The sequence below is a fragment of the Rattus rattus genome, chromosome 13 (genome assembly GCF_011064425.1).
Source record: "Rattus rattus isolate New Zealand chromosome 13, Rrattus_CSIRO_v1, whole genome shotgun sequence".
In the NCBI taxonomy this organism is placed as follows: Eukaryota; Metazoa; Chordata; class Mammalia; order Rodentia; family Muridae; genus Rattus; species Rattus rattus.
The window spans coordinates 13150119-13177922 of NC_046166.1; the positions used below are offsets into that span (position 1 = coordinate 13150119).

Below are 27804 nucleotides of genomic sequence, written 5' to 3' on the forward strand. Positions count from 1 at the left end.
AAAATGTGGAGAATACCAGTGAAAAATTACAAGGAGAAGCTTCCTGTCTCTCAAGATTGCTTTTAAGATTGTAATCTAACTTTACGGTCAGGGTCAGCTGGTTCCTGGGAAAAATCTTTCTGTTATCTCTAACAGGTTGGGATCACGTACCTAAGGGAAGGCACTTTTATCTTAAGCACTTTTATCTAGTTCCTGGGAGAGCAGGCTCAGGAAATGTGACCTTTAACCTACTCATTAGCCGAGAGCAGGATCTGGAATTTGGGTATTTAGGGCTTTTTAGGGGTGAGAGAACATTTTTAAACTTCTGACTTCTTGGCTGTAGTTTTTATTCTTTCCCATGTAGCCCAGGCTGGCTCTGACTTCACTATGTAGCTGTTGATGTCCCTGAATTACTCCTGCCTCCACCTCCCATCTGAGATGATAGACATGTGCCACCACACCCAGCACAAATGACACTTTTTAAGAGTACACTGTAGCAGTCTTCAGATACACCAGAAGCGGGCATTGGATCTCATGACATATGGTTGTGAGCCTGCCTGCCTCGGCCTCCCCAGTGTTCCACCACGCACAGCTGACTCAGGGACTTTAGGTGACTTATTTCACTTGTATGGTTGTTCTCACCACTTGTGTGCCTGTTGCCAGGGAGCTGGGAGAGCTGGTCTGCCACGTTTGTGTCTCGCTATTGACTTGATGGTGATGAACCATGTTCTCAGGAATATTCCATTTGTTTTCTTTTGCTGAAGCCTGGTTGTGCTCACAGGGCTCCTGGGGTCACAGAACTCACAGGGGTCATGCCATTCTTGTTTTCTTCATATTTACTGTTTATCAGGTCGATTCCTATTAATTCTGAAGCCCCAGGGCTCTGTCTACTATGTCTCAGCTGATTCCGACATAGCTCACCCACCATGGGCTGCCCCTCCCCCAATGATCACTAAGAAAATGTCCTGGGTTGAAGAGATAGATGGCTCAGTGGTTAAGAGCCCTGACTGCTCTTCCAGAGGTCCTGACTTCAAGTCCCAGCAACCATATGGTGGCTCACAACCATCTGTAATGAGATCTGATGCCCTCTTCTGGTGTGTCTGAAGACAGCTACAGTGTACTTCTATATAATAAATAAATCTTAAAAACAAAAAACAAGGAAGTAAAACTGGGCGATGGTGAACCACACCTTTAGTCCCTGCACTCAGGAGGCAGAGGCAGGCGGATCTCTATTATAGTGAGTTTCAGGACAGCTATGTTGATACTCAGTCTTGAACAAGCACACACATCCCCCCTCACCCCCAATACCAAAATCAAAACCGAAAACAAACCAACCGAGTCCTTTTGACTGTCCCTGCTGGCCATTTGCATGTAATTGGCGCACTTAACACTAGCTGGATCTGAACCAGCAGGAGTGAGGGGCTCAGCAATCAACCATTACAGCGTGACGGAGTAGAGATAAAGGGGCGTGGGGAGGAAGAGCAAAGAGGACTTGACCCCTCTGAGGGAAAGCCATCCGGGAAGCCAGTGTGAAAGGTGGGAAGGCGGTGCCTGAGAGAAAAGGCTCTGACTGGCGTGTTAGAGAGAGAGGCACAGGATTGGTGCAAACTGTAGGGGGCGTGGCCCGGGCTCCCGCAGGCGACACAAGAGGCTGCCTGAGGCTGACGGTGGCTTTTGGGATTGGAAAAGCTCAGTCTGGGATGTGGGGCACTCCGGAGTTGTCGTGGGGGAATGCAGAAGAGTTGTTAGAAGGAATGGAGAAGTCTGTGGTCGCTGTCAGAGCTATGGCAATGGCTCACAAAGCTCAACAGGGCTAAGCTTGGTGTCCCGCATCTGCCAGCCCATGGCTGTGAGATGGAGATGCGGAGTAAGTTCCAGGGGAGTCTAGTTTGTCTGCCTAAAACCCTCTAGCGACTGGCTGGGGGCATGGTTCAGAGGAAGAGCAACAGCCTAGACTCATCCAGGGAGTGGCTGGGGGCGTGACTCAGTGATAATTTTGGAATTTGGTTTCTTCAAAACAACAGAAATATAAGAAAGTGTCTTCATTCTTTAAAAGATGTGCTTATTTACTATCTATAACTACACCGTGGCTATCTTCAGACACACCAGAAGAGAGCATCAGATTTCATTACGGATGGTTGTGAGCCACCATGTGGTTGCTGGGAGTTGAACTCAGGACCTCTGGAAAAGCAGTCAGAGCCCTCAAGGGATGAGCCATCTCTCCAGCCCAAGTGTTTTCATTTTAACCCCAGCTGTGTGGATATACGGGCTGCTTTGGACTGGCTGCAGCAGTCGGCAGTGATTTATGTCATGTTCTAGCGGAGTGGTTTTGCCAGCTAATGATAGGTATAGGATAGGTGGTTGTAGGTTGTTCAAGGGGCTTGGTTGCGGTTTGTTAGTTACTCCAAGAAACAAAAGGAAAGGAATCAGATGCTGTGGTCTCTCTCCCCTCTATCCTTCTTTCTCTCCTGTGTAATGATATGGGGTGAAACTGGGGGACAGAGGGTGGGAAAAGAACCCACAAAGTTGCAAAGACCGGCTACAACTCAGGGATAGGATGCTAGCCTAGAACCCACTAGGGGAAGGGGCTGAGATGTGGCTAGGTCATGTGGAGCCCCAGGCTTGGCTGCAGAGGTAGAGAGGGATGTCTGGCTAAACAGCTTGGGAGTGTTGCAGAATAGAAAGTCTGACTGCCCAAGGGCTCACAACTTCCTCCATCACTTCCTCCCTCTCCCTGCCCCTCCCTTGAACCAGACAACTGCTCCATTAGCTGGCTGGATCTAGGTGTGGATGGAGGTGAGGAGTGACCTGAGTCCCAAGTCTAGTATTTTGGAGTTGACCATTGAGTCATCTCTCAGGAGGCTTGTACTCCCTGTGCGGGGACTCCCAACCAAATCTTTTCCCAGCTGACGCACGGCAGAAATGTAGTGTGGAGCTTCCAGGCCCAGAGACCACATAAGGACATCAACACTCACTACTAATGCAGTGGTGCCATCTGTCCTGCCCTAAGCTGAGAGACTGAGGCAGGACACTTGTCACTTTGAGGCCACTGTGGAATATAGAGAGAGAGGGGGAAAAAAGAACAGTTAGAGCCTTAGGTAGCAGGAGAGCTCAAACTTCAGCCAGGGCCTTCTGGGTTCGAATCCCGAGGGACTCTGCATGAAAAGACTGAGCAAATGAAGGGGCAGAGGATGGGGGATGGGCTGTTCGGTCTGGTCTGAAGAACTTTCAAGCCTCCACTGTATCCCCTGTACAAAACAGAACCCCCCAAAAAAGCCTGCTGGTTTCCAGCTCTGATATTGTAGTAAGATCTCACTGTGCATCCCCGACTGGCCAAAAACTTTATATGTAGACAGGGCTGACCACATTCAGAGATCTTCCTGCTTCTACCCCTCTCCAGTGTGCTGGGATTAGATGCATGTCAACACGCCTGTCTCTTCTTTTTTAAAGATTTCTTAGTGTTTGAGTGCCCACACATGTTCGTGCATCCATAGAGCTCTACCACTGAGCTAAATCCCCAACCCCGCTTGTGTTGATTTTAAAGGACTACCCCAGTCTTGCCCGGGACTCACTCTATATTCCAGGTTAGCTTTGAACTGTTTCGGGGCTTGCTCTGTAGCCCAGGGTGGCCTCAGACTTTCCAAGGTCATCCTCCCTCAGCCTTCTGTGATGAGTCAGGGATGTTGCACACACTGCCAAGCCCATCCTGCACTTGATCTTAATTAGCCACAGGCAGAGATGGATCAATCCCAGTTCTGTTTCCGTTATAACAACAGGAAATCACAAGCCATCAACTTTTGCAGGCTGACCAGCCAAGTGGGAGGAGTCAGAATTCAGGAAGGATACTGGAGCCAAAAAGACAGGGAAACTAGTATCCAGGAACCTCAGACCATGGCTTGAGGCCATGGCTGTTGCTACACACTGATCAAGGAGGAAGTTGGCTTGGACAAGTCTCGGATAGAACTTCAGTCAGCAGCAGGCTTGATTCTGCTTCCTGAGGCTTCACATCAGTTCTGATGTGCCTTTTGCTTTTTTTTGTTTGTTTGTTTTAAAACAGTCTATGCAACCCTATGTAGACCAGTGTTGGCCTTGAACTCACAGAGGTCCTCTTGCCTCTGCCTCTAGAAAGGTGAGGTTAAAGGTATGAATCTTTGTCTTTTTAGATTGTTGTTTCTTTTTGATATATGACCTGATGTAGCCCAGGTTAGACTCCTATTTGCTAGGTTGCTGAGGCTAACTGTGAACTGATTCTTCTGCTTCAGCCTCCTTGGGAGTGACAAAGCACCTGTCTTAGTTGTTTACTCCCCAGACAGGAGGCTCACTCTTGAGGGGAGCCAGCTGGTCCTTCTTGGGATGAACAGCATTTCAAATACTTAACATGGATGTCCATGAAAGAAGTGATATTGGACTGGGCGGTGGTGGCGCACACCTTTAATCCCAGCACTCAAAAGGCAAAGACAGGCGGATCTCTGTTGAGTTTGAAGCCAGCCTTGGCTACAGAGCAAGTTCTGAGACAGCCAGGGCTACGCAGAAAGACCCTGTCTTGAAAAACAAACAAACAAACAAACAAACAAACAAACATGCAAGTTTGGGGTGAAAATGTTCCAGGTCTGGATGGGAGCCATATGTGTGTAGCCCAAGTGAGTCCCAAGCTGTCTGCTGTCCCAGCGTGTGGGAAGCTGTGGAGGCAGGAAGATAACTAGTTCCAGGGTCACCTAGAGATAAACTGACTGGGTGTCAGATGGGCTCTCTCTCAGTAGGCTTGGTGATTTTACCCTTCCAAAATGTCCTTTCTCCCAAAATGACAGAAACAGTGCTCATATTGTAATGTCTGTCTCCCTTGGACCTGGACCACCACACACACCTAGGAAACTGCTACACATCCTAAAGGTGTCTGTTAAATTCCTAACTTAGGAAGGTCGCAGTACCTATCAGACTCTGGTTCTGGGTAGAACCACTGTGATAGAATGAGTTTTCAGGGGACAATATTGCTGAGTGAGAGAATGAATGAACGAATAAATGAATGAATGAAAAATGAATGGATGAAAATTTGGGAGGGATAACGGCATCTTAGTACAGAGTCAGGCTCAGCCCTCTATGGTCTCCCAAAGCCTAGAGGGCATTGACAGAAGGGGTAGAGAGGAGGGGGCGCTTCCGGCCGGGGTCTCCAGAGCTTCCGGTAAGCTCCTCGAAGGGGCGTGGCCAGCGGAGGCCCGGCGTTCAGAGCGTCCGGGCGGTGCGAAGATGGCGGCGGTGATGGCGGCGCCGGAGCCTGCGGAGGCGCCCAGCTCCCTGCTGTTGCTGGTGGTGGGCGGCGAGTGCGGCTGCCCCGGGCTGCTGGCCTACGTCCTGGAGGAGTTGGAACGAGGTCGGGCCCACTGGGACCTGGGACGACGGCGGCGGGGCGGGGCGTCCGGGGCTGGGGGTTCCGGCGCGCGGCGGGCTGGGGTCCGGGTGGGGTTCGGGGGTCCCCGGACGCAACGTTCCGAGTGTGGCCTACGATCCAGGCGGGCGTACGGGTGCGCACGTGCCTAGGGGCCGCCTGGATAAAATACTACCACATAGGTTACTGGATCCGGGTGGGGCGCCGCCGGCTGGGATCCGCGTGGGACACGGCAGATGGGGCGTCTGATTCCGGGGGTACAGGGTTCGGAAGGCGGCCTCGAGCCGGGTGGGCGCTGCAGTTTCGGGGTTCCGGCGGGGTGCGGCCTTCTTCCCACGGCCCCTCCCTTCACCAGGCTCGAACGTTCCCTCGGCGCCCGGGGGCCTGCTTTCCCGGGCTGCTAATTGGTGCGTGGGTGGCGAGGCCGCCCTAGGGATGCTTGGCACGAGGGGAGCTGACTCAGGCGCACCTGCCACACTGGGGCATCGGGCGCAGCAGCATCGCCTGCCACAGGGCAGTGAGTGCGATGCTATGTGCCGGTCACCCCTGCAGTCCAAAGCCGAAGCCAAAGGAGCACTGCAAGTTCCAGGACAACCTGGACAAGACAGCCTTTTCAAAACAAGTGTTGGGGTTGAGTTGATAGAACTGAAGTTACCTGGAGTGCTGGACCCTGGGCTTCATCCTCAGCATTCATTTGTCATCTCAGCACCTCTGAGATGGACGCAGGATAGAGGGCTTGTCCTTAACTTCATAGATTAGTTGTACCCAGCCTGGACTACATGAGACCGTGTCTCAAAAAAATAGAATTCCCAGAACAACGAAAAATGTCTACCTAGGCTCAGCATACGGGCAGTGCTGAGCTGAATGACAAATAAGGTCTCCTTGCCTTCTGAGAAATAGTGATGGCTGGGGAAAAGGTCCCAAAGCAAGCATGACTTCCATGGTATTGGTCCAGGAGTTGGAAGGCCTAGAGAAGGAGTTCTCAACCTGTGATGCAGGACCCTTTTGGAGAGGGGTTGCAGAGCAGATAGTTACAATTTGTAACTAGCAAAGTTACAGTTATCAAGTAGCAATAATAATAAGAGAGGTGGTTCAGTGATTAAGAGCAAGTACTCTTTTTCCAGGGAACCTGAGTGAAGTGGAAACTTAAGGGTTCTTTGGAAAGTCGTTTTGGTGGGGCAAACGTGAAAGTTACAGTTATCAAGTAGCAAGGAAAATAACTTTATGGGATTGGAGAAGTGGCACAGTGATTAAGAGCAAGTACTGATTTTCCAGAGAACCTGAGTGAAGTGGAAACTTTAGGGTTCTTTGGAAGGTCATTTGGGTGGGGCTTTGCTGGGGCAACCATGAAAGAACATTTTAAAATACACAGATGTAAAAGGCTGAGGACAGACTGGTAAAGGAACATTTGACTGAAGCAGATACAGGAGAGAGGATGTTCTAAAATAAAAAGAAACACGATAAGAGATTCTTTACTAACAACACACATATATGGTCTGACCTACATTTGGTAGTTGAGCTACGTTTGTTGAGACTCCATTAAAAAAACAAAACTTCTGATGGTGTCCTACAGTTTCTTGCCACTTCTGGGGACTTGGGCTGATTACATTCACATGCTGAGGCAAGACAGTGGACACATGTTTGGAGGGTATAAATAGGACTCTAGAGAGTGACAGAGACAGAACTTGGCTTGCTGGTACAGCTAGCCGCGCAACGCTGTGGGTCTTGAATCTTCTTGATCTTCTCTTCCCTGCAAGGCACAGCTGAGAACTTCTGATGTTCCTGTTGGTCCCTCCTGCTGACTGGAGCTGAGGCTGAGGCATGGCTGTCTCATTAGGTCACCACTGTTGCTAACCTGACTCTACCAAACTATACCACTGACATGTCCATAAAGGATTTACAAATGGATCAAACTGCCACTGCCAACCTATAAACTACACTGCTGATTTCTCTTTTTTTTTTTTTTTAAAGATTTTTTTTTTTTTTTTAATTTTATATATTGTAGCTGTTTTCAGACACACTAGAAGAGGGCATCAGATCTCATTACAGATGGTTGTGAGCCACCATGTGGTTGCTGGGATTTGAACTCAGGACCTCTGGAAGAGCAGTCAAGGCTCTTAACCACTGAGCCATCTCTCCAGCCCTACACTGCTGATTTCTAGACAACACAGATGAGAGTTACTCAAAAAACCTTTCTAAACAGGTCCACTGCTTCCAAATCCTTTCTTTTCTACTACCTCTAGTGAGTGATAGACTGTAAGAGAGGCTAAAACACTTAAAATCCATCTTGGCTACAACCACCAGTCAGTTCAGCTCCAAGGTATCCAGTACCCCTGGCCTCCAAGGGGACCCACAGCCCACAGTCGTGTGTGTGTGTGTGTGTGTGTGTGCGTGTGTGTGTGTGTGTGCGCGTGTGTGTGTGTGTGTGTGTGAGAGAGAGAGAGAGAGAGAGAGAGAGCGCATGCACATATACACAATTAAAAGCTTTAAAAAATAATTTTATGATTTGGGATCACCACAATATGAGGAACTGTATTAAAGACTCACAGCATTAGAGAGGTTGACAACCACTGACTTAAGATGCCTGACAGAGCCTGAAGGGAGGGCACACAGCTGGAGACCCTGCACATTGGGGAAAGGTGCCAGGGGGTGCTTCTCAGGTGGGGGTAGCCCAAGAGAGCCAGGTGTGATCTCAGTACTTTGGAGTTAGGCAGGAGACTGTTGTGCAAGTCAGCATGTGCTAGTGTGAGACTGCTACCCCAACACCAGTGGCTGAGATAGCTGAGCGGTTAGTGCTGAGAGCCTGTGACTCTCATTAGAGCTCGGCTTAGCAGTGTGTGCCTGTAATCCCACAGGAGAGGTGGGGACAGGGTCTCCTGGACGCCTCCTGGGAGCCAGCCCACCCAGTTGATGACCTGATGATTTCACTGAGGGACTCTGTCCCTGAGTGTTAGATTCAGAGCAGGTGAGGAAGACACCGAGTGTTGACCTTTGGCCTCCACATGTACTCACATAGTTGTACATGTTCATGCACACACATAGCTACACAGGAGTGCACATGCATACATGTACACACAGAAAAATCCCCCAAAGACTTAGGATCCTAATAGAGCAGATATGTGAGGCTAGCCAGGGACTGGTCATCTTGTTGGCCAGGCCTCGAATCGGAAATGCCAAGGCCTCCCTGAGCCCCTTGACTTTGCCTCCCCAGAATCTAAGTTGGGGGAGCTGAGAAGGGAAGGCACTGGGGCTCAGCCTTTGTCTCCTGCTGCCTGCAGGTGTTCGCTCTTGGGAGGATGTAGACCCCGCTGTTTGCAGCCTGGATGAGCAGCTCAAGGCCTTTGTGTCCCGGCATTCCGCCACCTTCTCCAGCATTGTGAAAGGTGACCTGCCCCACTCTGCCTCCCTTGGTTCTCCTGCCACTCACCAGATGTCATGCTGCTGAGTGACAGCTGTGTGCTGGGTATAGGGTGAGGCACTGCTAAGGCCTGCACAGAAGTACTTCTGGTTGCTGGTTGCTGCCTTGGCTTTGGGACAGTTAGAAGCAAGTCATGTGCTCTGTCCCTAACTTACAGAATAGTGCAGTGACTTTAAGGAGGGGCCCTTGGGGACGAGAACCAGTAGGGGAATAGAGATGGGGTACAAGGCAAGCTCCTCAGGGGATACCGGGGTGGCCAGAGCAGCCCCTTCATGGCTATTGCTTGTAACTTGGCCCTTGCCCAGTGGGTTGAGTCACCACGTACAGCTGCAGGAGGGGAAGGAAGTGTCCCTTTGGGTCACAGTGGCTTCCTGATCTCTGATCCAATGGAGAAAAGGTTGGAAGTGACCTATAGTGTGCCACAGCCCCTATGAAAAAGCCCCTTCTGGGTAGTCTCATGTTCCCCGGCCTGGTCTGCTAGAGTCCTAGCAGCAGTTTGCAGGGGAGGGACTGAAGCTGCTCTGTCCGCTATGTGGAACCTCCCAGTGCCTCCTGGCCTAGGTGCTAAGCTGTGCTTGTGCTGGTGAGTAGCCTAGCACCTCTGGCAGATTGTCTCTGTTGTCTGTGTTTGAGGCCCAGGGCACCCATGGGCTTCCATGTTCTCTCATGTTTGCTCTCAGCTATACCGGGTGCTGTGGCACCCTGTGTGGGTCCTGTAGCTTGAGTACCTAGGGGTTCCCTGGTGACAGGATTTGGCATGAGGCAGCCTGAGCCAGGTCCTGTCCCTGTCATCCCATAGGGCAGCGGAGCCTGCACCACCGTGGAGAGACCCTGGAGACACTGGTCCTGCTGAATCCCTCAGACAAGTCCCTGTGTGATGAGGTAGGAGGAGCTAGGCCCTATGCTGTCCTCACTCCTGACCCAGCATGTGTGCTTGACGCTTCTGCACCTACTTCCTCTGGGAGAGGGGGGGCCGCAAGGCTGGAGCCTAGAGTCATGGAATGTCCTGTGTCTAGCTGGAGGCAGTAGGAACCGAGTGTTGCTGTGTCCTGGCTGGCCTCCACCTGATGCAGGCAAAGGCTGCCCTAGGTGGCTAGAAGTCTTGGCTTTGGTCAGTCTGTACCTTCCTCCCAGTCATAAGACAGCTCTGGGACTCCCTGCTGCTCACCACAAGTTGATCTGGGAATGTCCGTCACAGGCCTGTCCCAGCAGGAGGAGGCAGAAGCAGGAATAGGAGGTGAAGGCTAGCCTGTGTTTTTGTAGAGGAACCCTGCCTAAAGAAAGAAGAGAAAGGGTTAGGTGGGTCTCCACAGGACTCTCATGTTGGAGGAGCCCTGCTAGGATGTCAGCTGGCCTCAGGGAAGGGGAGGGCTGTGGTGGGCACACCTGGCTGGTTCTGCTTCCCTTCAGCCTCTCAGTTGCCTCTGATAATGAGTTCAGAGCAAGGACCTGGCTCAGTGCTGCTCACAAGGCCACCCACCTCACCCACAGCTCCGGAACCTCCTGATGGACCCCGCCCCTCACAAACTGCTGGTCCTGGCAGGGCCCTGCCTGGAGGAGACCGGGGAGCTACTGCTGCAGACTGGGGGGTTCTCGGCCCACCACTTCCTGCAGGTGCTGGGGGACAAAGAGGTGAGCGCAGTGAGTGGGGATGGTGCACAGAATGGGGCCATGGCCAGGAGGGCAACTCCACCAGAGACCTGGTGGGCCCGGGGTGACCAGTGGGGCTGGTGGGGATTAGGGGAAGTGGTGTTGAGTCCTCAGGTCCAGGTGGTCCTGTGCTTGCCCCACAGGTTCAGGATGCACTGGCCTCGGCACCAGCTGCCCCGGCCCTCACAGTGTCCTGTCCAACCTTTGGGGACTGGGCGCTGCTGGGACCTGCACCTGGGCTGCGGTTGCGACTAAACCCGCCTGCGCGGCTGCCATCCTCAGAGGGCCTCCGTGCCTTCCTGGAGTATGTGGCTGAGTCGCTGGAGCCACCATCGCCCTTCGAGTTGTTGGAACCCCCGGCTACAGGTGGCTTTCTGCGCCTGGCACGACCCTGTTGCTATGTGTTCCCGGGTGGCTTGGGAGACGCCGCCTTCTTCGCTGTCAACGGCTTTACAGTGCTGGTGAACGGCGGCTCCAACCCCAAGTCGAGCTTCTGGAAGCTGGTGCGCCACCTGGATCGCGTGGACGCCGTGCTTGTGACCCACGCGGGTGCTGACAGCCTGCCTGGCCTCAACAGCCTGCTGCGCCGCAAGCTGGCAGAGCGAGAGGCAGCCGCTGGACCACAGGGACAGCATGAGGAGCGGCTGCGTCGGCTGCTGTCACCTGCACTGGGCGTGGTGTTCCTGAACGCTCGCGAGGCAGCATCTCGGTTACGTGGGGGCGAGGATGAGGCGGTGTGTGCGCGGAGCCTGCTACGCAGCCTGGGCATCGTGCCTCTGCCGCTGCAGCGCGGCCCACAGCCCTCGTGCCCCACTGTCCTTTTCGAGAAGCTAGGCGTAGGCCGCCTCGAGCTCTTTGTGCTGCATCCTCCTCCTGGGGACCCTGCAGCACCTGCCTGTGCTCTGCTCGTGTGGCAGCCAGCAGCACCTGGCGACAAGGTGGTGCGAGTGCTGTTTCCTGGCCGCACGCCACCAGCGCGCCTGCTGGATGGGCTACAGCGCCTGCAGCACCTGCCGTGCCTACGTAGGCCAGTAGTCACCACGCAAGACCTGGAAGTGCCCTCAAGGGCCAACAGCCAAGACAGTCTGGCCTCGAGGGACAGTACACGCAAGGAGCCAGTCCGTGGCACTGTTGGTGCCACCAGCAGGAGTGCAGTGCGAAGGGAACCTGCCCTGGCCACTCGTGACCAGAAGAAGGACACAAAACCCGGGCCCACTCGGTCTACAGTCCGAGACGTGCGCCGCTCCGGGCCTGGTGTGGTTACCACAAAGCCTCGAGTGTCACAGAATGGGCCTCGTGCCCCAGTTCCAGCAGCGCCACCTTCAGCCCCTGCGCCCGAGTTCCCTGGAGAAGCAGAGAACATCATGGAGTCGGAGCGGCCACCTGCCCCATCTCCGACCCTGTCCCCAGCTCAGTCCCCACCACCTACAGCACCCGGCAATAGCCCTGAGCGCCTATCACTCAGCCCACTGCGCCCAGAACCTGCCCCAGACGCATCCCCGTCAGCCACAACACCCACGCTGACCACACCCTCTCTTCCCGCGGAGCTGGGCTCACCCCACTCAACTGAGGTGGACGAGTCGCTCTCCGTGTCCTTCGAGCAAGTACTGCCAGCAGGCGATGCAGGGCTTAGCCTGCCCCTGCGCCTCGCACGCCGCTCCACATCTCCTCATGATGTAGACCTGTGCCTCGTGTCACCCTGTGAGTTTTCACACCGCAAGCCACCCCCTCCTGCATCCCCAGGCAGCTCAGACAGCAGTGCTCGGTCACAGGAGCGGCCACCCGAGACTCCACCCACGTCTGTGAGCGAGTCACTGCCCACACTGTCTGACTCTGATCCCGTGCCTGTGGCGGATTCTGATGACGACGCAGGCAGTGAGAGCGCGGCCAGGGACCCGCTGCCTACACCTCGTGTGCCACCACCACTGCCGGATGCACCAGGAATCTGCATGGTGGACCCTGAGGCGCTACCACCTCGTGCACGGCAGCCTCTCAGCACAGCCAATTCCAGCCGTGGCCGCAAGGCCCCTGCAAGGCCAAGCTCTGCGTCTGCAGCCCCCAGAGCTGCAACTGTAGCTGCCAAGACAAAGGGTCCAGTGGGGGATCGGAGCCGGCCACTCAGTGCCCGCAGCGAGCCTGCAGACAAACCAGGCCGAGTGCCCCTCACCAGGAAGCCCTCGGTTCCTAAGACTGTCCCCAAGATGGCCTCTGCCACAAGGAACTCCTCTGGTGAGTCCCTTTTTTTTTTTTTTTTGTTGGAGCTGGAGACTGAACCCAGGGCCTTGCCCTTGCTAGGCAAGCGCTCAACCACTGAGCTAAATCCCCAACCCCTGGTGAGTCCCTTTAATCCTCGTGCACCAGCTTTAGCGCCTTCAGAGAGGCCTTCCGGTCTGGGTCTGGCTACATTTGCTTTCTAGGAAGTTCCACTAGATTCTGGGCTTTCCTGCCTCTCATCTTGTTGAACATGATGGTATTTCAGACACCTCTTGTCTTGGTCCCCACATGGCCTGTCGGGGGTTGGGAGTTGCTGACAGGGTATGTGGTCTGTCCTGCCCTCTCTACCTATTACCTGCATAAGCCGTCCGTATCTTGTGGTCTTGTGCTTTGAGATGGCTGCATGCCGAGTCCTTCTGCCTGCGGAGGCTGAGGGGTCGAGCTGCGGTTAGGCTGAACTCTTCAATGTTTTGGGCAGGTCTTGGCATAGTGGTGCAGCCTTTCACCTTGGCACTTGGGAGGCAGAGGCAGCTAGGTCTTAGGAGTTTGAGGGCAGCCTGGAGAGAGAGACCCTGTCTCAGGGGCAGACAGCGGGTTTGCACTGCAGTCCAATCTGGTCTAGAACCAGAAATGATCCCCTTGCCTCCCTCTGATACTGATTTAACAGGCGAGTGCCTGGGCTTGACTTTGCATGTGAGGTCCAAGGGCAATGCCTTCTGGACCCCCGCCTATTCTGAAGGCAGGGCGTGTCCACTGTCCCCTGGCAGCACTGAGTCCTGTCTCTGGGCCGTCCCCAGCAGGCCATAAGCACTGCTGCAGGTCGGTCGTGGGCCTAGTTGGAGATGGCACCGCACCGATGGGAGAGACTTGATAGCTCTGTCTACCCAGAGTGGCTCCTAGTGACCTTGCTGGACACAGGCCCACACCTCTGAGGACAGTGCACGGCCAACCGCGGCACCAGCTCTGTTTATGTCAGATCCAGGCAGAGATGATGATGTTTGCAGCTTCTCAGGCCTCACACACACCCAGAGAGGCCCAGGTTCAGAAGGGCCTTGCGGGGGGCCATGACTTTGGTCTGCTCTGTCCTGAGCAGAGCCGCCATTGGCTTCACTGTGGCAGTTCTCTGCAGTTACCTTGTCCCTCATGGCACCCAGGCTGCTGTGGGGGTGGGGGTGAGGGTCTGTTGTCCTGGCTCCCTGTCACCTGGGAGTGGGGACAAAGCTTTTGTTTCTCCCTACCACATGGCTGGTTTGTGAGCAGCCTCAGTTGTGCACATCGGGCTGCGGGCTGAGCTTTCTCCCTGGGCACCCAGCCCCATGGCCCAGGAGGTGTGGCCTGCACTGGGCCCCTGAGCTTCAGCCACACAGGCAAAGCCCCAGTGAATATAGGGTGCAGGGATCTGGGGTGTCCTTGCCAGCGGGAGGTAATAGCCACCTCTCACAGAGGTGCCTTGCATCTGCATGATGTCACCAGCAACCTGTACATCCCCCACAGGACCCAGTAGCCGCCCTGCACCGCTTGCTGCTGGCTCCCCTGTGTACCTGGACCTGGCCTACCTGCCTGGTGGCGGTGCTGGCCACCTGGACCAGAACTTCTTCCTGCGTGTGCGTGCACTCTGCTATGTCATCAGTGGGCAAGGCCAGCGCCAGGAAGAGGGCCTGCGTGGCGTGCTGGATGCATTGCTGGCTGGCAAGAGGCAGTGGGACCTTGACCTGCAGGTGGGTGGACCACAGGACTCTGAGGTCTCGCTTCCAAGAGGTGTTTCTGCTCAGCCTAAGGACGCGGCATGGGGCCTAGGGGCCCTGTCCTGCAGACAGTTCTGGGGGACAGGTGGTGTTCATGCAGCTGAGGAGTGTCACCAAAGCTGTGTGTGGCCGGGGCCTGGAGGCGGAGGGCCTCTGGTTGAGAGGCACATTGCAGGCTGAGCAGACGGCAGTCAGTCCTGTGTGCGCTGCATCTGCTTCAGGAACTGTAGGAACCAAGGCCCCATGCCAGAGCTGCCCCAGCTCAGTGGGGCTGCAGCAGGGGTATGGAGAGCCTTAGCGAGGCCAGGGGACAGTATGGCTCAACCACAGTGGCATGGGGTAGACTCCAGTGTGTGGGGAGTGGTGGGCCAGCCGGGGCTGTGTGTAGCACCTGGTGACAAAAGTCTGTTGGTGCTGCAGGGGAGTTGGGTCATCAAGAGGGGAGAGGAAAGGTCACCTTCTGCCCGCTGTCTTCCCAGGTCACACTGATCCCCACCTTCGACTCTGCAGTGATGCACAGGTGGTATGAGGAGACGCATGAGCAGCACCAGGCACTGGGCATCAGGGTGCTGGGCAGCGGCAGCCTGGTGTCCATGCAGGACGAGGCCTTCCCTGCCTGCAAGGTGGAGTTCTAGCCCCACACTGCAGGGCGGCCCGGGAGCAACAGTTCTGTGTGTGACCCAGGTTGGAGCTGTGGCTCCATGGGGAAGGCCAGGCACCACACCTGAGTGAGCCACCGTGTGACATCCCAGCTGCATCCCCAGCACCCAGGGCGAGAACCACACCGCTTTATTCTTGTCCGCGCCCCATCACGTGTCAAGCACAGCTCTCCATGCCTTCTGTCCTAGAACTCAGGTTGGAGAGGCAGAAGGATCTATGCGGAGTCCAGGCTAGCCTGGGCTACATAGTGAATCCTTGTTTCAAAACCACAGAAAATAAACCAGATGGCTGAGACTTTGGTCTTACTGTCTTAGGTTTCTATTGCTGTACAAACACCGTGGCCATAAAGAACTTCAGTGAGGGGTTCGTTTAGGACAGGAGGGCAGGCAACAGCTGATGTGGAGGCCATGGCGGGCGCTGCTCGCTGGCCTCCTCCCCACCCAGTCATCCTGCTTTTTTACCCAGGCCAATCAGGTGGAGACATTTTCTTATTGACGGTTCCTTTTCCCAAGTGACTCTAGCCACCACACTTGGGGAAAATTTCATAAGGATGAAGGCTAGGGTGTGCTGGGTAGTTTTATGTCCACTTGATACAAGCCAACGTCACCTGACAGTGAGAAAATCCCTCCATAGGATTAGACTGTAGACAAGCTTGGAGGACATTTTTGTTTTCTTTCTTTTTTAAAAAAAGATTTTATTTATGTATATGAATACACTGTCACTGTCTTCAGGCACACCAGAAGAGGGCATCGGATCCGTCACAGATGGTTGTGAGCCACCATGTGGTTGCTGGGAATTGAAGTCAGGACCTCTGGAAGAGCAGTCAGTGCTCTTAACCACTGAGCCATCTATCTCTTCAACCCAGGACATTTTCTTAGTGATCATTGGGGGAGGGGCAGCCCATGGTGGGTGGGGCCATCCCTGGGCTGCTGGTCCTGGGTTCTTTAAGAAAGCAGTCTGAGCAAGCCATGGGGAACAAGCCAGTAAGCAGAACCCTCCAGGGCCTCTGTATCAGTGCCTGCCTCGGGTTCCTGCCCCGTGAGTTCCTGTCCTGACTCCGGTGATGAACAATGATGTGAAAGTGTGAGCTGAATAAACCCTTTCCTCTCCAATGCGATGTTGGTCATGGTGCTTCATGGCAGCAATGGTAACCTAACTAAGACACTGGGTGGGACCAACCTTGGAGCTTGCTGGAGCAGCCAGGGTCATGGCTTTGTACCTGTGCTGTCCCAGGCAGTGAGATGGGCACCAACTCCATAGAGCCTTGATGGGTGTCCCAGCTCCTCACCAGGCCACTGTGAAGCAGCTGTGGGCTGTGCGCCCATCACCAGCCAGGTAGCTTCTATTGCAGGCTCTGGGTGGGTGCTGGATAGGGGACAGAGCTGGTGGCACAGATCATCTGGGGTCCAAGAGCAAGGCTCTGCTCCCACAAGTCTGTTCTGTAAGGTAAGTCACATGTCGTGAGACCACATGAGTTAGCCACAGCCTCCTTACGACCAACTGCTCTCCTGAGTCCCCTGCAGCCTTACACCTTCCAAGATGGACACAGCCTACCTCCCACGATGAAAGGAGTCACCATCTCAGCCACAGGATGGCTCTTTGGTCTGGGTCACTGTATTTTTTGGCATACGTGTGCTCAGAGAACACCTTGGAGGGCTGGCTTCCTTCCCTCACTGTGGGTTCAGAGCTCAGATGTTCCGGTTTGGTTGCAAGCACCTTTACCAGTTGAGCCATCCCCCTGGGTCTGCTGAGGCAGTAGTAATGGCCCAGTCTGGCAGAGAACTTGTGGCAATCCCGCTTTAGCGTCCTGATAGCTGGTGTGACGGGCATGTGCCACTGCACCTTGCTTCTGAGTGACCCTCGTGGTCTCAGGTCTAATTCTCTTAGTCTTTATTTTGTAGACATTAGTGTTTGCCTAGACCGCGTACCTGTGGTGTGCACAAGTTCCAGAAGAGAAGGCTCAGAGCCTCGGGAGCCACCATGGTCGTGCTGGGAATTAGCCAGGGTCCTCTCCAGGTGCTCCTTAGCCACAGAACCCTGTCTTCTTCAGCCCTCAGGTTTTTATGGGCACTTGAGTCAGCGTGAAGTCTGTGGGACTGGCAGTCAAGCCAAGATGGTTCAGAAGCAGCCTGTGTTAGAGGCTGGGCTACCGCAGTGTGTGTAACCCCTTGACCCACCCAGTTCTGCGGCAGCTGAGCTCAGAGGGCTTCAGCTTCAGGGTGTTGTGACTGAGTTAACCTGCTCATCCACCCTTGGAACAGAAACCACAGGATGTGAGACCTGGGCAGGGAGCCCCAAGAAGAGCCAGCAGTGCACCGGTGTCCAGCACCCTGATCCCCCAGTCCACTCAGTATGGAGACCCTGGCTTCCACCTCCAATCTGCTGTGATGATAGGCCTGAGCCTCATAGGGGTTCTGGGAGGAGCGTGCACGCACAGGGCAGACTTTAGACTGAGCCACCAGCTCGCCTGAATAACCAGTGATAAGTACTTTCCAGAGACAGCTGGGAGGAGGCCATGAGGGGCATGGCAGAGCAGCTCAGCTCATGGCCAGAAATATGATAGTGTGACAGAGAGGCCAGAGATGCCTTTCTCCAAGGCTCTGTGTCCAACGGGACTTCCTCAGAGCTTCTCAGTGTGACATCACCAGACCAAGCATGTGGAACAGTCGCCACTAAAGCCACCAGTGTGAAGCCGGTGACTCTTGTAACCGAGACCTGACCACACCCAGAAGACAGGACCTAGAGCAGGTCCTGAACTCAGCTTTTTGCTTTTTATGGTTGTTAGACAAGATGGCTGTCCTGGCATTCACTGTAGACCAGACTGGCCCCAAACTCAGGTTGGCCTTGGCCTGCTTCTGCCTCCCCAGTGCTGCGAGTTTAAGTGGGCTCCCGGTGGGGGTGGGGAGGCAGGTGAATCTCGGCATCCAAGGCCGCCTGTCTCACAAAAAATCCTTGTCACTTTACTGTGCTGCTGTGGTGCTTGGGCTTAGGCTGGGCCGTTAGGCGAGGCGCCAGCTCCCTGACTTCTTTGCCGTCACGGATTCACTTGGTATATTGTGGGCATTTTTCTCAAACCAGCCATCCTTCTGCCTCATCCTCCCACATACCTGACTCACTCTCTCTTCCTCTCAGGCTGTGTGCTCACTCTGCCTAGCACCCAGCAGCGGCCACAGCGCCAGTAACTGGCCAGGCCGTCTGGATGCAGTTTGGTCTGGTCAAGGCCAGCAGGCTTTGTATGGAGGGCCCTAGTGTCGCAGCCAGACCCTGGGTGGCAAGAAAACAAAAGTCTGGATCAATCCTAGGCCAAGGCCTGGCTTCTGGCTGCACAGGCTTAAGTGGGAGGCTGTGTGACCATCTCTGGAAGGCCTGCAGTTTAAACCTTTCCTCCATAGCACCACTGACCCAGTGACCCACAACAACCCAACACTCTTCATGACTATTTGGGGGCAGGTCAGCCCCATCTGAGGCCCATTACAAAATCAAAAAGAATGGGGCTAAAGAGAGGCTTGGGATTAACCACATCTCTGGGATGCTCACAACCGTCTAATAACATTTATTTACTTATGCACGTACATGAGTACGCTGTCGCTGTCTTCAGACACACCAGAAGAGGGCATTGGATCCCATTACAGATGTTGTGAGCCACCATATGGTTGCTGGGTTTTGAACTCAGGACCTTTGTAAGAGCAGTCAGTGCTCTTAACCACTGAACCATCTCTCCAGCCCCCCTGAGATATACCTTTGCCCAACATGGTGCTGCATGGCTTTAATCCCAGCAATCAAGAGGCTAACTGAGGCAGGCAGATCTCTTGAGTTTGAGGTCAGACAGGACTACACAGAAATGTCTCTCTGTAAACAGCAGAAGATTTTCTGTTTCATGTCTATGCATGCGTGTGCATGTTTATGGACACACACACATTAGTGCAGGTGCCCTTGGAGTCCAGAAGAGGGTGTCAGTTCCCCTGGAGCTTTCTGACAGGGATGTGGGAAACAAACTCAGGCCCACTGCAAGAGCAATGTGTGTGTTAACTGCTAAGCCATCTCTCCCACACTCTGCTTTTCTCAAGAAGAGGGAGCACTCCAAGAGGATGGGACTGGTGTCTTGTCCCCACGATCTGTACAGATCATGACCCTGGGCTTGTGTGAAAGGCAAGGTAGGAAACAGGACATTGGAGAACACTCGGGTCAGATGTTCTGGTCACTCACTATATGAGCCCATGTGTCTTAGGGTTTCCATTGCTGTGAAGAGACACCATGACCAAGGCAACTCTTGTAAAGGAAAGCATTGAATTGAGGCTGGCTTACAGTTCTGAGGTTCAGTCCATTATCATCATGGCAGGAAGCATGGCAGCATGCAGGCAGGCATGGGGCTGGAGGAGCCCCCCATCTTGATCCCCTAGGGAGCCAAGGAGGACACTGACTCTTCTGCACTGGGCAGAGCTTGAACACCAGGAGCCCTCAAAGCTCGCCCACACAGCGACACACATTGTCCAACAAGGCCACATCTAATAGTAGTACTTCCCTCGGGCCAAGCATATTCAAATCACCACACATGTAAACTTAAGTTCCACTCTGTAGCCTCGTCTGCAGGCAAAGTCAGGACCCCAGTAACACCTGCCTCAGTGAGGTTCCACGAAGGAAGGTGTTGCTCCATGGCCGATGACTTGGGGTAATCATTCCAGGCCTTTACAGCTGGATTCTCGAGACCTCACTCATACCTGGCATGCCAGCCCCTGCATCTGGCCTTTGGCCCCTTACAGTTTACCTTGTGACACAACTGAGCTGAGCTAGGTTAGGTAGAGGGGAAGTTTGCTGTGCCGGGGCCCTGCCTGTAGGAATCACTCACGATCTGATGAACCAGCTTCCCCAGGGTACTGGGAAGGTGGATGGAGGGCATGCTGGGACCTTAGCTCAGAAGGGCAATCTCTGAGATGAGGGTCATGATTGCCTGTGGAACCGCTAGAGCGGATGCCTGTTTATCACCCTAGCCCATTGCAAATATCCTAGTCAAACCAGGGCTGGTATCGGGGAGACAGACAAACACACACTTATACACACGTAAATAATGGATATTTTAAAAAAGATTATTTATTTCCCATGAATGTAGCTGTCTTCAGACACAGCAGAAGAGGGCATCATATCTCATTACAGATGGTTGTGAGCCACCATGTGGTTGCTGGGACTTGAACTCAGGACGTCTGGAAGAGCAGTCAGTGCTCTTAACCACTGAGCCACACTATCTCTCTGCCCCTGCCCCCACCCCAAATATTTTTTAAAGATTAAAACAAAAAAGATCTGGGGCCATTAACAAATGACAAAACTCTCAGAAGTTGTAGAAATCTGTGATAGGGTTCCCTTTGAATTATTGTGTGTGTGTGTGTGTGTGTGTGTGTGTGTGTGTGTGTGTGTGTGTGTGTGTGTGTGTGTGTGTGTATGTGTATGTGTGTGTGTGTGTGTGTGTGTGTGTGTGTGTGTGTGTGTGTGTGTGTGTGTGTATGTATGTGAGTGTGGTGTGTGTGTGTGTGTGTATGTGTGTGTGGTGTGTGTGTATGTGTATATGTTGTGTGTGTGTGTGTGTATACAGTGTGTGTGTATGTATTGTGTGTGTGTGTGTGCTGTATTGTGTGTGTGTGTGTGTGTGTGTGTGTGTGGTGTGTGCTGTATTGTGTGTGTGTGTGTGTGTATGTATTGTGTGTGTGTGTGTCTGTGTATGTGTATGTGTGTATGTGTGTGTATATGTGTATCTGTGAGTGTGTATGTGTGTGTATGTGTTTGTGTATGTGTATGTGTGTGTATGTGTATGTATGTGTGTGTATGTATGTGTGTGTATGTGTGTGTGCGTGTGTATGTGTGTATGTGTGGTGTGTGTGTATGTGTGTGTGTATGTATTGTGTGTGTGTGTCTGTGTATGTGTGTGTGTGTCTGTGTATGTGTGTGTGTATGTATGTTTGTGTATGTGTATGTGTGTGTATGTGGTGTGTGTGTGCGTGTGTGCGTGTGTGTGTAGAAAGCAAGAACAGGTGGCAATCAGCTTGTAGTAAGTTTGAGGCTAATCTAGGCTTTATTAAACCTAAACAAACAAATGCCCATACTACAGCCTGCAAAGCACTGTGGGCCAAGTGAAGGAGAGCCAGGCCCATAGGCACATCTGCGGTCACTGTGGTGTGCGGGCCCACCGATTCTGAAGGAGTGTGTCCTGGAGGACCCACCATGCGTGTCTAATTCAGAATGTCTCCAGTGTCTCTCACGGAACTCTGGTACGTTTAAGCAGTGAACCCCCTTCCTCCCCGTGTCCTGGGCACTCTGCAGTCTCTCCAGACTTAGGGTCTGGACATGTCAGGTGAGACTGCTGTCCGATGTTTGTCCTTCCACACCTGACATATTTCACACAGATTTGGAAGAAGTAGAGATGAGCAGGGTCTCACATGGAAGACTGGGCGTCCAGACAGGTGGGAGAGACCCTAGTACCGACTGATGTGACCATCATGGGTGGGGCCGTGGGAACTGTGGTTCTGGCAGCTCGCAGCTTCTTGTGCCTGGGAAATATCCTTTTATGACGTTTCGGGTTCCAATGATTTGGTGTGCTGTCTCTGGGTTCATATCCTCCTGAAACCATGGGCTCCCTGAGCCTGGGTGTGTTTATACCCTGCAGGGGATCGATGTTCCTGGACGTCTTTGGGCCACAAGGCCTAGTTTCTGACCCAGAATTGGGTCAAACATTCCTTTTCAAAGCAACCACCATGGAGGGCCACACTGGCCATGGTGTGACTGTTAAGAATTGTGTAGAATGGAAACTGGGGGATCTCACCTGGGCAGCATAGGAGGATAGTGGGGCAAGGGTGTCAGGGCAGGGAAATCTGTTCCAGGGAGGGCTAAGGCAGCAAGGAAGGTCTTCCCTTGTCCACTTGAGACTTCCAAGGCCAGAAGGCCCTGACCAAACTCTCCCACACTAATAGAAGGCAAGCAGGCCTCAGATGAGGCTCGGGAATGACAGAATTGGTGGCCTTCCTTAGGGACAAATCAGCTGTCCCTCACCAGTGTGTGCTTCACTCATGGGCTGGTCTCTCTGGGTGGGAGGGTCCTGGGAATAGAAGAGACAGCTGCAAAGAGCTGCATGAAGGAGGTCAACTCTTCAAACGGACAGTGAATGCTCTTCCTGGACAAGGTGCTTTTTTCACCCTAGGGACTCTGTAGAGCCTCAGAGAAGGCAGCGTGGACTCCCACCTCCTGCCAGTAGCCTGTGCGACAGGAGCTAGTGGGACTACAATCTCCCTTAGAGGCCCAGCAGGACAGGCTACTCAGGATATGGTGTCCGTCCTGAACCCCCCCGGGCCACCCACTAGTGAGCGTCTCAAGTGACTTGCATCAATGCCACAGAGCCCAGCCTAACTCAGGATGCACATACAAGACTGGTGGTCCAGCCTGGTGCTACTACACTGAGACGGTCTGTGCCCTGCACCCCTGTACCTTGTCCCCTATTAGGAACCAAGGGTTGGAATAGGGACCAGGTCCTGACAGTGACTCTGGCATTTGTGTAGAGACAGGATTGTGTCAGGGATGCTTCCCTGGCTGGGACAGAGGGTCACTAGGCTGTGTGAACGCATGGGCTACATGGTGAGTTTGACGACAGTTTGAGCTACCCTGTCTGGAAGGGAGGGAGGGAAGAAGGGAAGGGGAAAAAAGAGGTGGGAGGGAGGGAGGGAGGAGAGAAAAGGGGGGAGGGAGGGAAGAGAGAAAGAGGGGGAGGGAGGAATGATGGGGACACTTATTGTGTCGTGTCAAACCATAAGACAAATAGAACAGAGCTTGCCACTTTCCCAACTATCTTCACTCTAGGAATTAATTTTTAGGGGAAAAATTCTAGCTTTTTGCACTAAGGGAAGCTGTATTTTCTATGCTGTGTGTGGTGGCACATGTCTTTAGTCCTGGCACTTGGGAGGCAGAGGCGGAGGCAGAAAAGTCTCTGTGAATTTAGCATCACCAAAGCTACCTGGTCTACATACTGAGTTCCAGACCAGCCAGACCTACATAGTAAGACCCTGTCTAAAGATGTTTTAAAATATATTTATCTTATTTGTGGCCAGAACAGGCACGGATCCCAGGCAGTTACATTCCCCTCACATGGTGCTGGGAACTCAATTCCAGGTCTCTGAAAGAACATCATGTACTCTTAATTCCTAAGTCAAGTCTACGGCTGCAAAAAAAAAAAAAGAAAAAAAAAAGAAAAGAAAAGAAAAAAGAGGAGGAGAAAGAAGAGGAAAAAGAGAAGAGAGGATAGGAGAAGAGGAGAAAGAATAGGAGGAGGAGGAAGAGGAGAAGGAAGGAGAGGAAGAAGAAGAGGAAGAGAAGGAAGAGGAGGAGGAAGAGGAAGAGGAAGAGGAGAAGAGGAGGGAGAGGAAGAGGAGAAGAGGAGGGAGAGGATGGAGAAGAGGAAGAGAGGGAGGAGGAAGCAGCCTTTTTGTACCTCTTATCTTCAATCCAGTGTGGTCTGATGGAACCAAATTGGTGCCCTGGAGTTAAGACAGGACTCATTCAGGGTCCCACCTTGTCTCGATATGCCCTTAGCCATACACAAGAACTCTGGAAAACACATGAGCCCTCTTGTTACATCTGTCATTGGAACTAGCCGATCTGGTTTCATATGCTGAGGCTCTGTTGAGGGGACTTACAGATATTCTGTGATGCGCCCTAGCCCTCTGGGCCATCATATGTAAAGTAGTTTTACTTACAAATAAAAACACAAGGAAGCTGTCTTCTTTTGTCTTAACCACTCACAGCATTCTGGAATTGTATGGGTTGGTCACCTATCAGGTGCACTAGCCTGACTGAAGACACAGAGACTGAACAGAGGCAGAATGTGGGCGAGGCTGGGAACACCCTTCCCATCTGCATGTGAAGTCGGCATCCTGAGCAGACACTGGAATGGACCTAGTCATACATGTCCCCTGCAGCGTCCATGGAGCCAATGTCACAGCACAATCACATCAGCTGGTTCACTGTTGTAAACCATTAGAATAACCTGTCACAATTTTACTTTTCTTTTTTTACACCTGCTGCTTTTGCAGAGAATCAGAGTTCAGTTCCTAGTTCTGGCCTCCAGAGTTACCTGCATGTATGCACGTGCACACACACACACACACACACACACACACACACACACACACACACACACACACAGGCTTGTTTGTTTTTGTTTGTTTTGTTTTGTTTTTGAGACAGGATTTCTCTGTGTATCCCAGGCTGTCCCAGAACTCACTATGTAGACCAGGCTGGCCTCTGACTAACAGAGATCCAGCAGCCTCTGCCTCCCGAGTACTGGGGTTTAAAGACAAGTGCCAACAGGAGCCTGGCATGGCTGTTCCCTGAGAGGCTCTGCCAGCATCTGACCAATCAGATGCAGAAACAGCCAACCATCAGACTGTGCCCCGGGACCTCAATGGAGGAGCTAGGGGAAGGACTGAAGGAGCTGAAGGGATTGCAACTGCATAGGAAGAACAACAATATCAACTAACTGGACCACCCAGAGCTCCAACTAAACCACCAACCAGAGAGCACACAGAGGGATCCATGGCTCCACATATGTATGTAGCAGAGGATGGCCTTACCTGACATCAATGGAAGGGGAGGCCCTTGGTCCTGTGGAGGCTTGAAGCCCCAACATAGGGAGATGCTAGAGCAGTGAAGCAGGAATTGTGGGACAGTGGAGGAGCACCCTCATGGATGCAAAGGGGAGGGGACAGAGGGTGAGTAGGATGGGGGTGTTCTGGAGGGGTAACTGAGATTGCAGTAAATCTCCAGCCAAGTAAGTTCATGCAAGGAAAACACAACTCGATTACTGTGAATGCAGGCTGCGTGCGTAGATTGGGCAGATCTATCACTGCACTACTCTATTCCCCAGCTAGTTCCCTTAGAACTTGTGGTTTCTCTCAGCCATGTGCTTCTGCTCCATTTTCCTTCCACCTCCAACTCTTCTGTCTTCCTCTCCTCCTTTCTCTCTAAAACTTTCCTTTTCACTGCCCAATCACTGGCTCTAGCCTTTTTTTTTAATTCTTTTTTTAAAATTTTACGTATATGAGTACACTGTAGCTGTCTTCAGACACCAGAAGAGGGCATCAGATCCCATTACAGATGGTTGTGAGCCACCATGTGGTTGCTGGGAATTGAACTCAGGGCCTCTGAAAGAACAGTCAGTGCTCTTAACCACTGAGCCATCTCTCCAGTCCTCTAGCCTTTATTTTACAAGTCAAAATGAGGAGAAGGTTCACATGAAGTCACCTGAGTACACGATTCACTCCTCATCTGAGGCAGCCCCTCTTGGGGAATTAGAATTAATATCAAAATACAAATAGCATCTGGGCAATTCACAACATTTCCCCCTTTTGTCCAATTAAAAGGCTCTTTTCCGTCAGATAAAATTTGAATACAACTATTTCCTTTCTATAATTTATAAAGTATAAGATACACTTAACACCCAGATAACACCCAGACCATACCCTAATTTAAAAGGCTTACAACTCTACACCTGACTTATGTCCTCGCCTTAGATGGCTTGCCACCTGAAAACCATTCTGCCAAATCTATATCATCGTTCTCAGTGCTAAACAGCTTGGGTTAGCTATGAGACTACAAGTCTTCAACCCCATCAGAAATCCAAGAATGACTAATATTACCTGAAAATATGAGGAGCTCAAAACAGAGCTTCCAAAACTTAGCCAGTTTATAGAGACCACTGATCACCTGGACGGACCCTCGAGCCTCAAAACATAGGAACATCAGTCTCCAGCCTTCTGGCCCATGATCACCTGACAGACCTTTGTAATGCAGAATTGTGAAGGGCTAATCACCCTGTCTTGGCAGAGATTATCAGTCAATTATTCTGCATAATGTGTCCTTTTCTGGACAGTATTTTGTCTGTAGGTAACTCGAGGCAATTCTTGCCTAGTGGCTGTCTCACCACAATTGGAACAACTCCATTAATGCTCAATTTCTTCTTAGAATCCAAGAAGGGGTGCTGTTGGGAGCACACAGGTCTCTGGTGAAATGATGTTAATAAGGAAATGGCCATAAACATCAGATTCTGTGAACTTCTGATGCCTTTGAAGACTATGTATCTATACAAAGCACATCTGGACTGTGAAGTCTTGACTACTCTTGGTCATTTCTACTTGAAGTATCTCAAAACCACCCTTTTAATTGACTCAGAACCCTGAGTTTGTGATCTGGGCCTTAACTCATATTGCTTAGTCATCTAAAAACTGTTTGTAATGGCAGCCATAGAAGGCCTAGGTCTACGCCTTATGTTCTTAAATGTGTTGCATAGGCACAGTGCCTATCTAAGAGTAACAATATTAATCCCAATTTAATATCAACACAATACATACCAACAAAAACTTTAAATTTGTATGAAATAAATTCTGTACCAATGTAAGAGACTATAACTTCAACTTTGTATCAATTACAAAGATTTCTACCAATGTAAGATATATGTAGGGCTGGAGAGATGGCTCAGAGGTTAAGAGCACCAGCTGGTCTTCCAGAGGTCCCGAGTTCAAATCCCAGCAACCACATGGTGGCTCACAACCATCTGTAATGAGATCTGGTTCTTTTTTTTTTTTTTTCGGAGCTGGGGACCGAACCCAGGGCCTTGCGCTTCCTAGGCAAGCGCTCTACCACTGAGCCAAATCCCCAACCCTGTAATGAGATCTGATGTCATCATCTGCTATGTCTGAAGACAGTGACAGTGTACTCACATACATAAAATAAACAAATCTTAAAAAAAAGATATATGTAATATTTTAGCTATGTAATATTTTAAGAATAAATTTGCTAACCTAGCCCTATATGTCCATTTCTCTAATTTCTATGATATTACTATAGTCCCCTTTTCTCTTCCACCCACTCCCTTTCCCTAAGAAGAAAGGATAGAGAAGAGGAAGGGAAAGGTAGAAATCCCTGAGTTTAAACTCTCTAGTTTCCCTCCCTGTTCAAAGCTACATTTGTAAAGTATCCCTTAAATGACAACATAAGGAACTGGGACGATGATCTTCCTTTGTCTGCTTCCAGCTGAATTGGGGTGAAGAATTCCCTTCTGGGGCCCAAGGGGAAATAGGAAAGTTGGCCTTGTCAAAGTAGAGCTGGTTCACATTTGCCTTTAGTCACTATGTGCTGAGAAAGTTGATTGCCTAGGCGACATCTTGACTGTGACAGTCTGAAAGCCTGGATAGGCAAACTAGCTGTTCTGGAAACATTCTCGAAGCAAGTCTTTAGAAGAACCAGCTTTGATGTAGTTGAAATAGAATCGAGCATGGAGATGGAATGGAAGGTCCCAGAATCTCAGCATCCCAGAGTGTGGATCTTTTCAGGGCTGTCTTTCTCTTCTTTCATCATTTGAAATATAAACAAATAAAATGATCAATGAAAAATAGGAGAAAAATAAAGGCAAATGCCACTACCACCACCTCCACCACCATCATCACTACCTCCACCACCTCCACCTCCTCCACCTCCACCACCACCACCACCTCCACCTCAACCTCTACCACGTCCATCACCTCCACCTCCACCACCACCACCAGCACCACCACCACCACCACCAGCACCACCTCCACCGCCACCTCCACCACCTCCACCTCCACTTCCACCTCCACCACCTCCACCACCACCTCCACCTCCACCTACGCCACCCCCACCTCCACCTCCACCACCACCTCTACCACCACCAGCACCACCACCACCACCACCGCCACCTCTACCAC

At 52.1% G+C, this 27804-nt stretch overlaps 1 protein-coding gene across 1 annotated transcript; it reads left to right on the forward strand.

Moving 5' to 3' along the window:
* Positions 1-5197: 5197 nt before the first annotated feature.
* Map1s (microtubule associated protein 1S) lies at positions 5198-15348 on the forward strand. Its single transcript, XM_032918936.1, has 8 exons — positions 5198-5347; positions 8641-8745; positions 9580-9662; positions 10272-10412; positions 10574-12659; positions 14139-14362; positions 14869-15069; positions 15153-15348. Exons 1-7 carry the CDS (start codon positions 5224-5226, stop codon positions 15022-15024), a joined length of 2919 nt encoding a protein of 972 aa, XP_032774827.1. The 5' UTR covers positions 5198-5223; the 3' UTR covers positions 15025-15069; positions 15153-15348.
* Positions 15349-27804: the final 12456 nt, after the last annotated feature.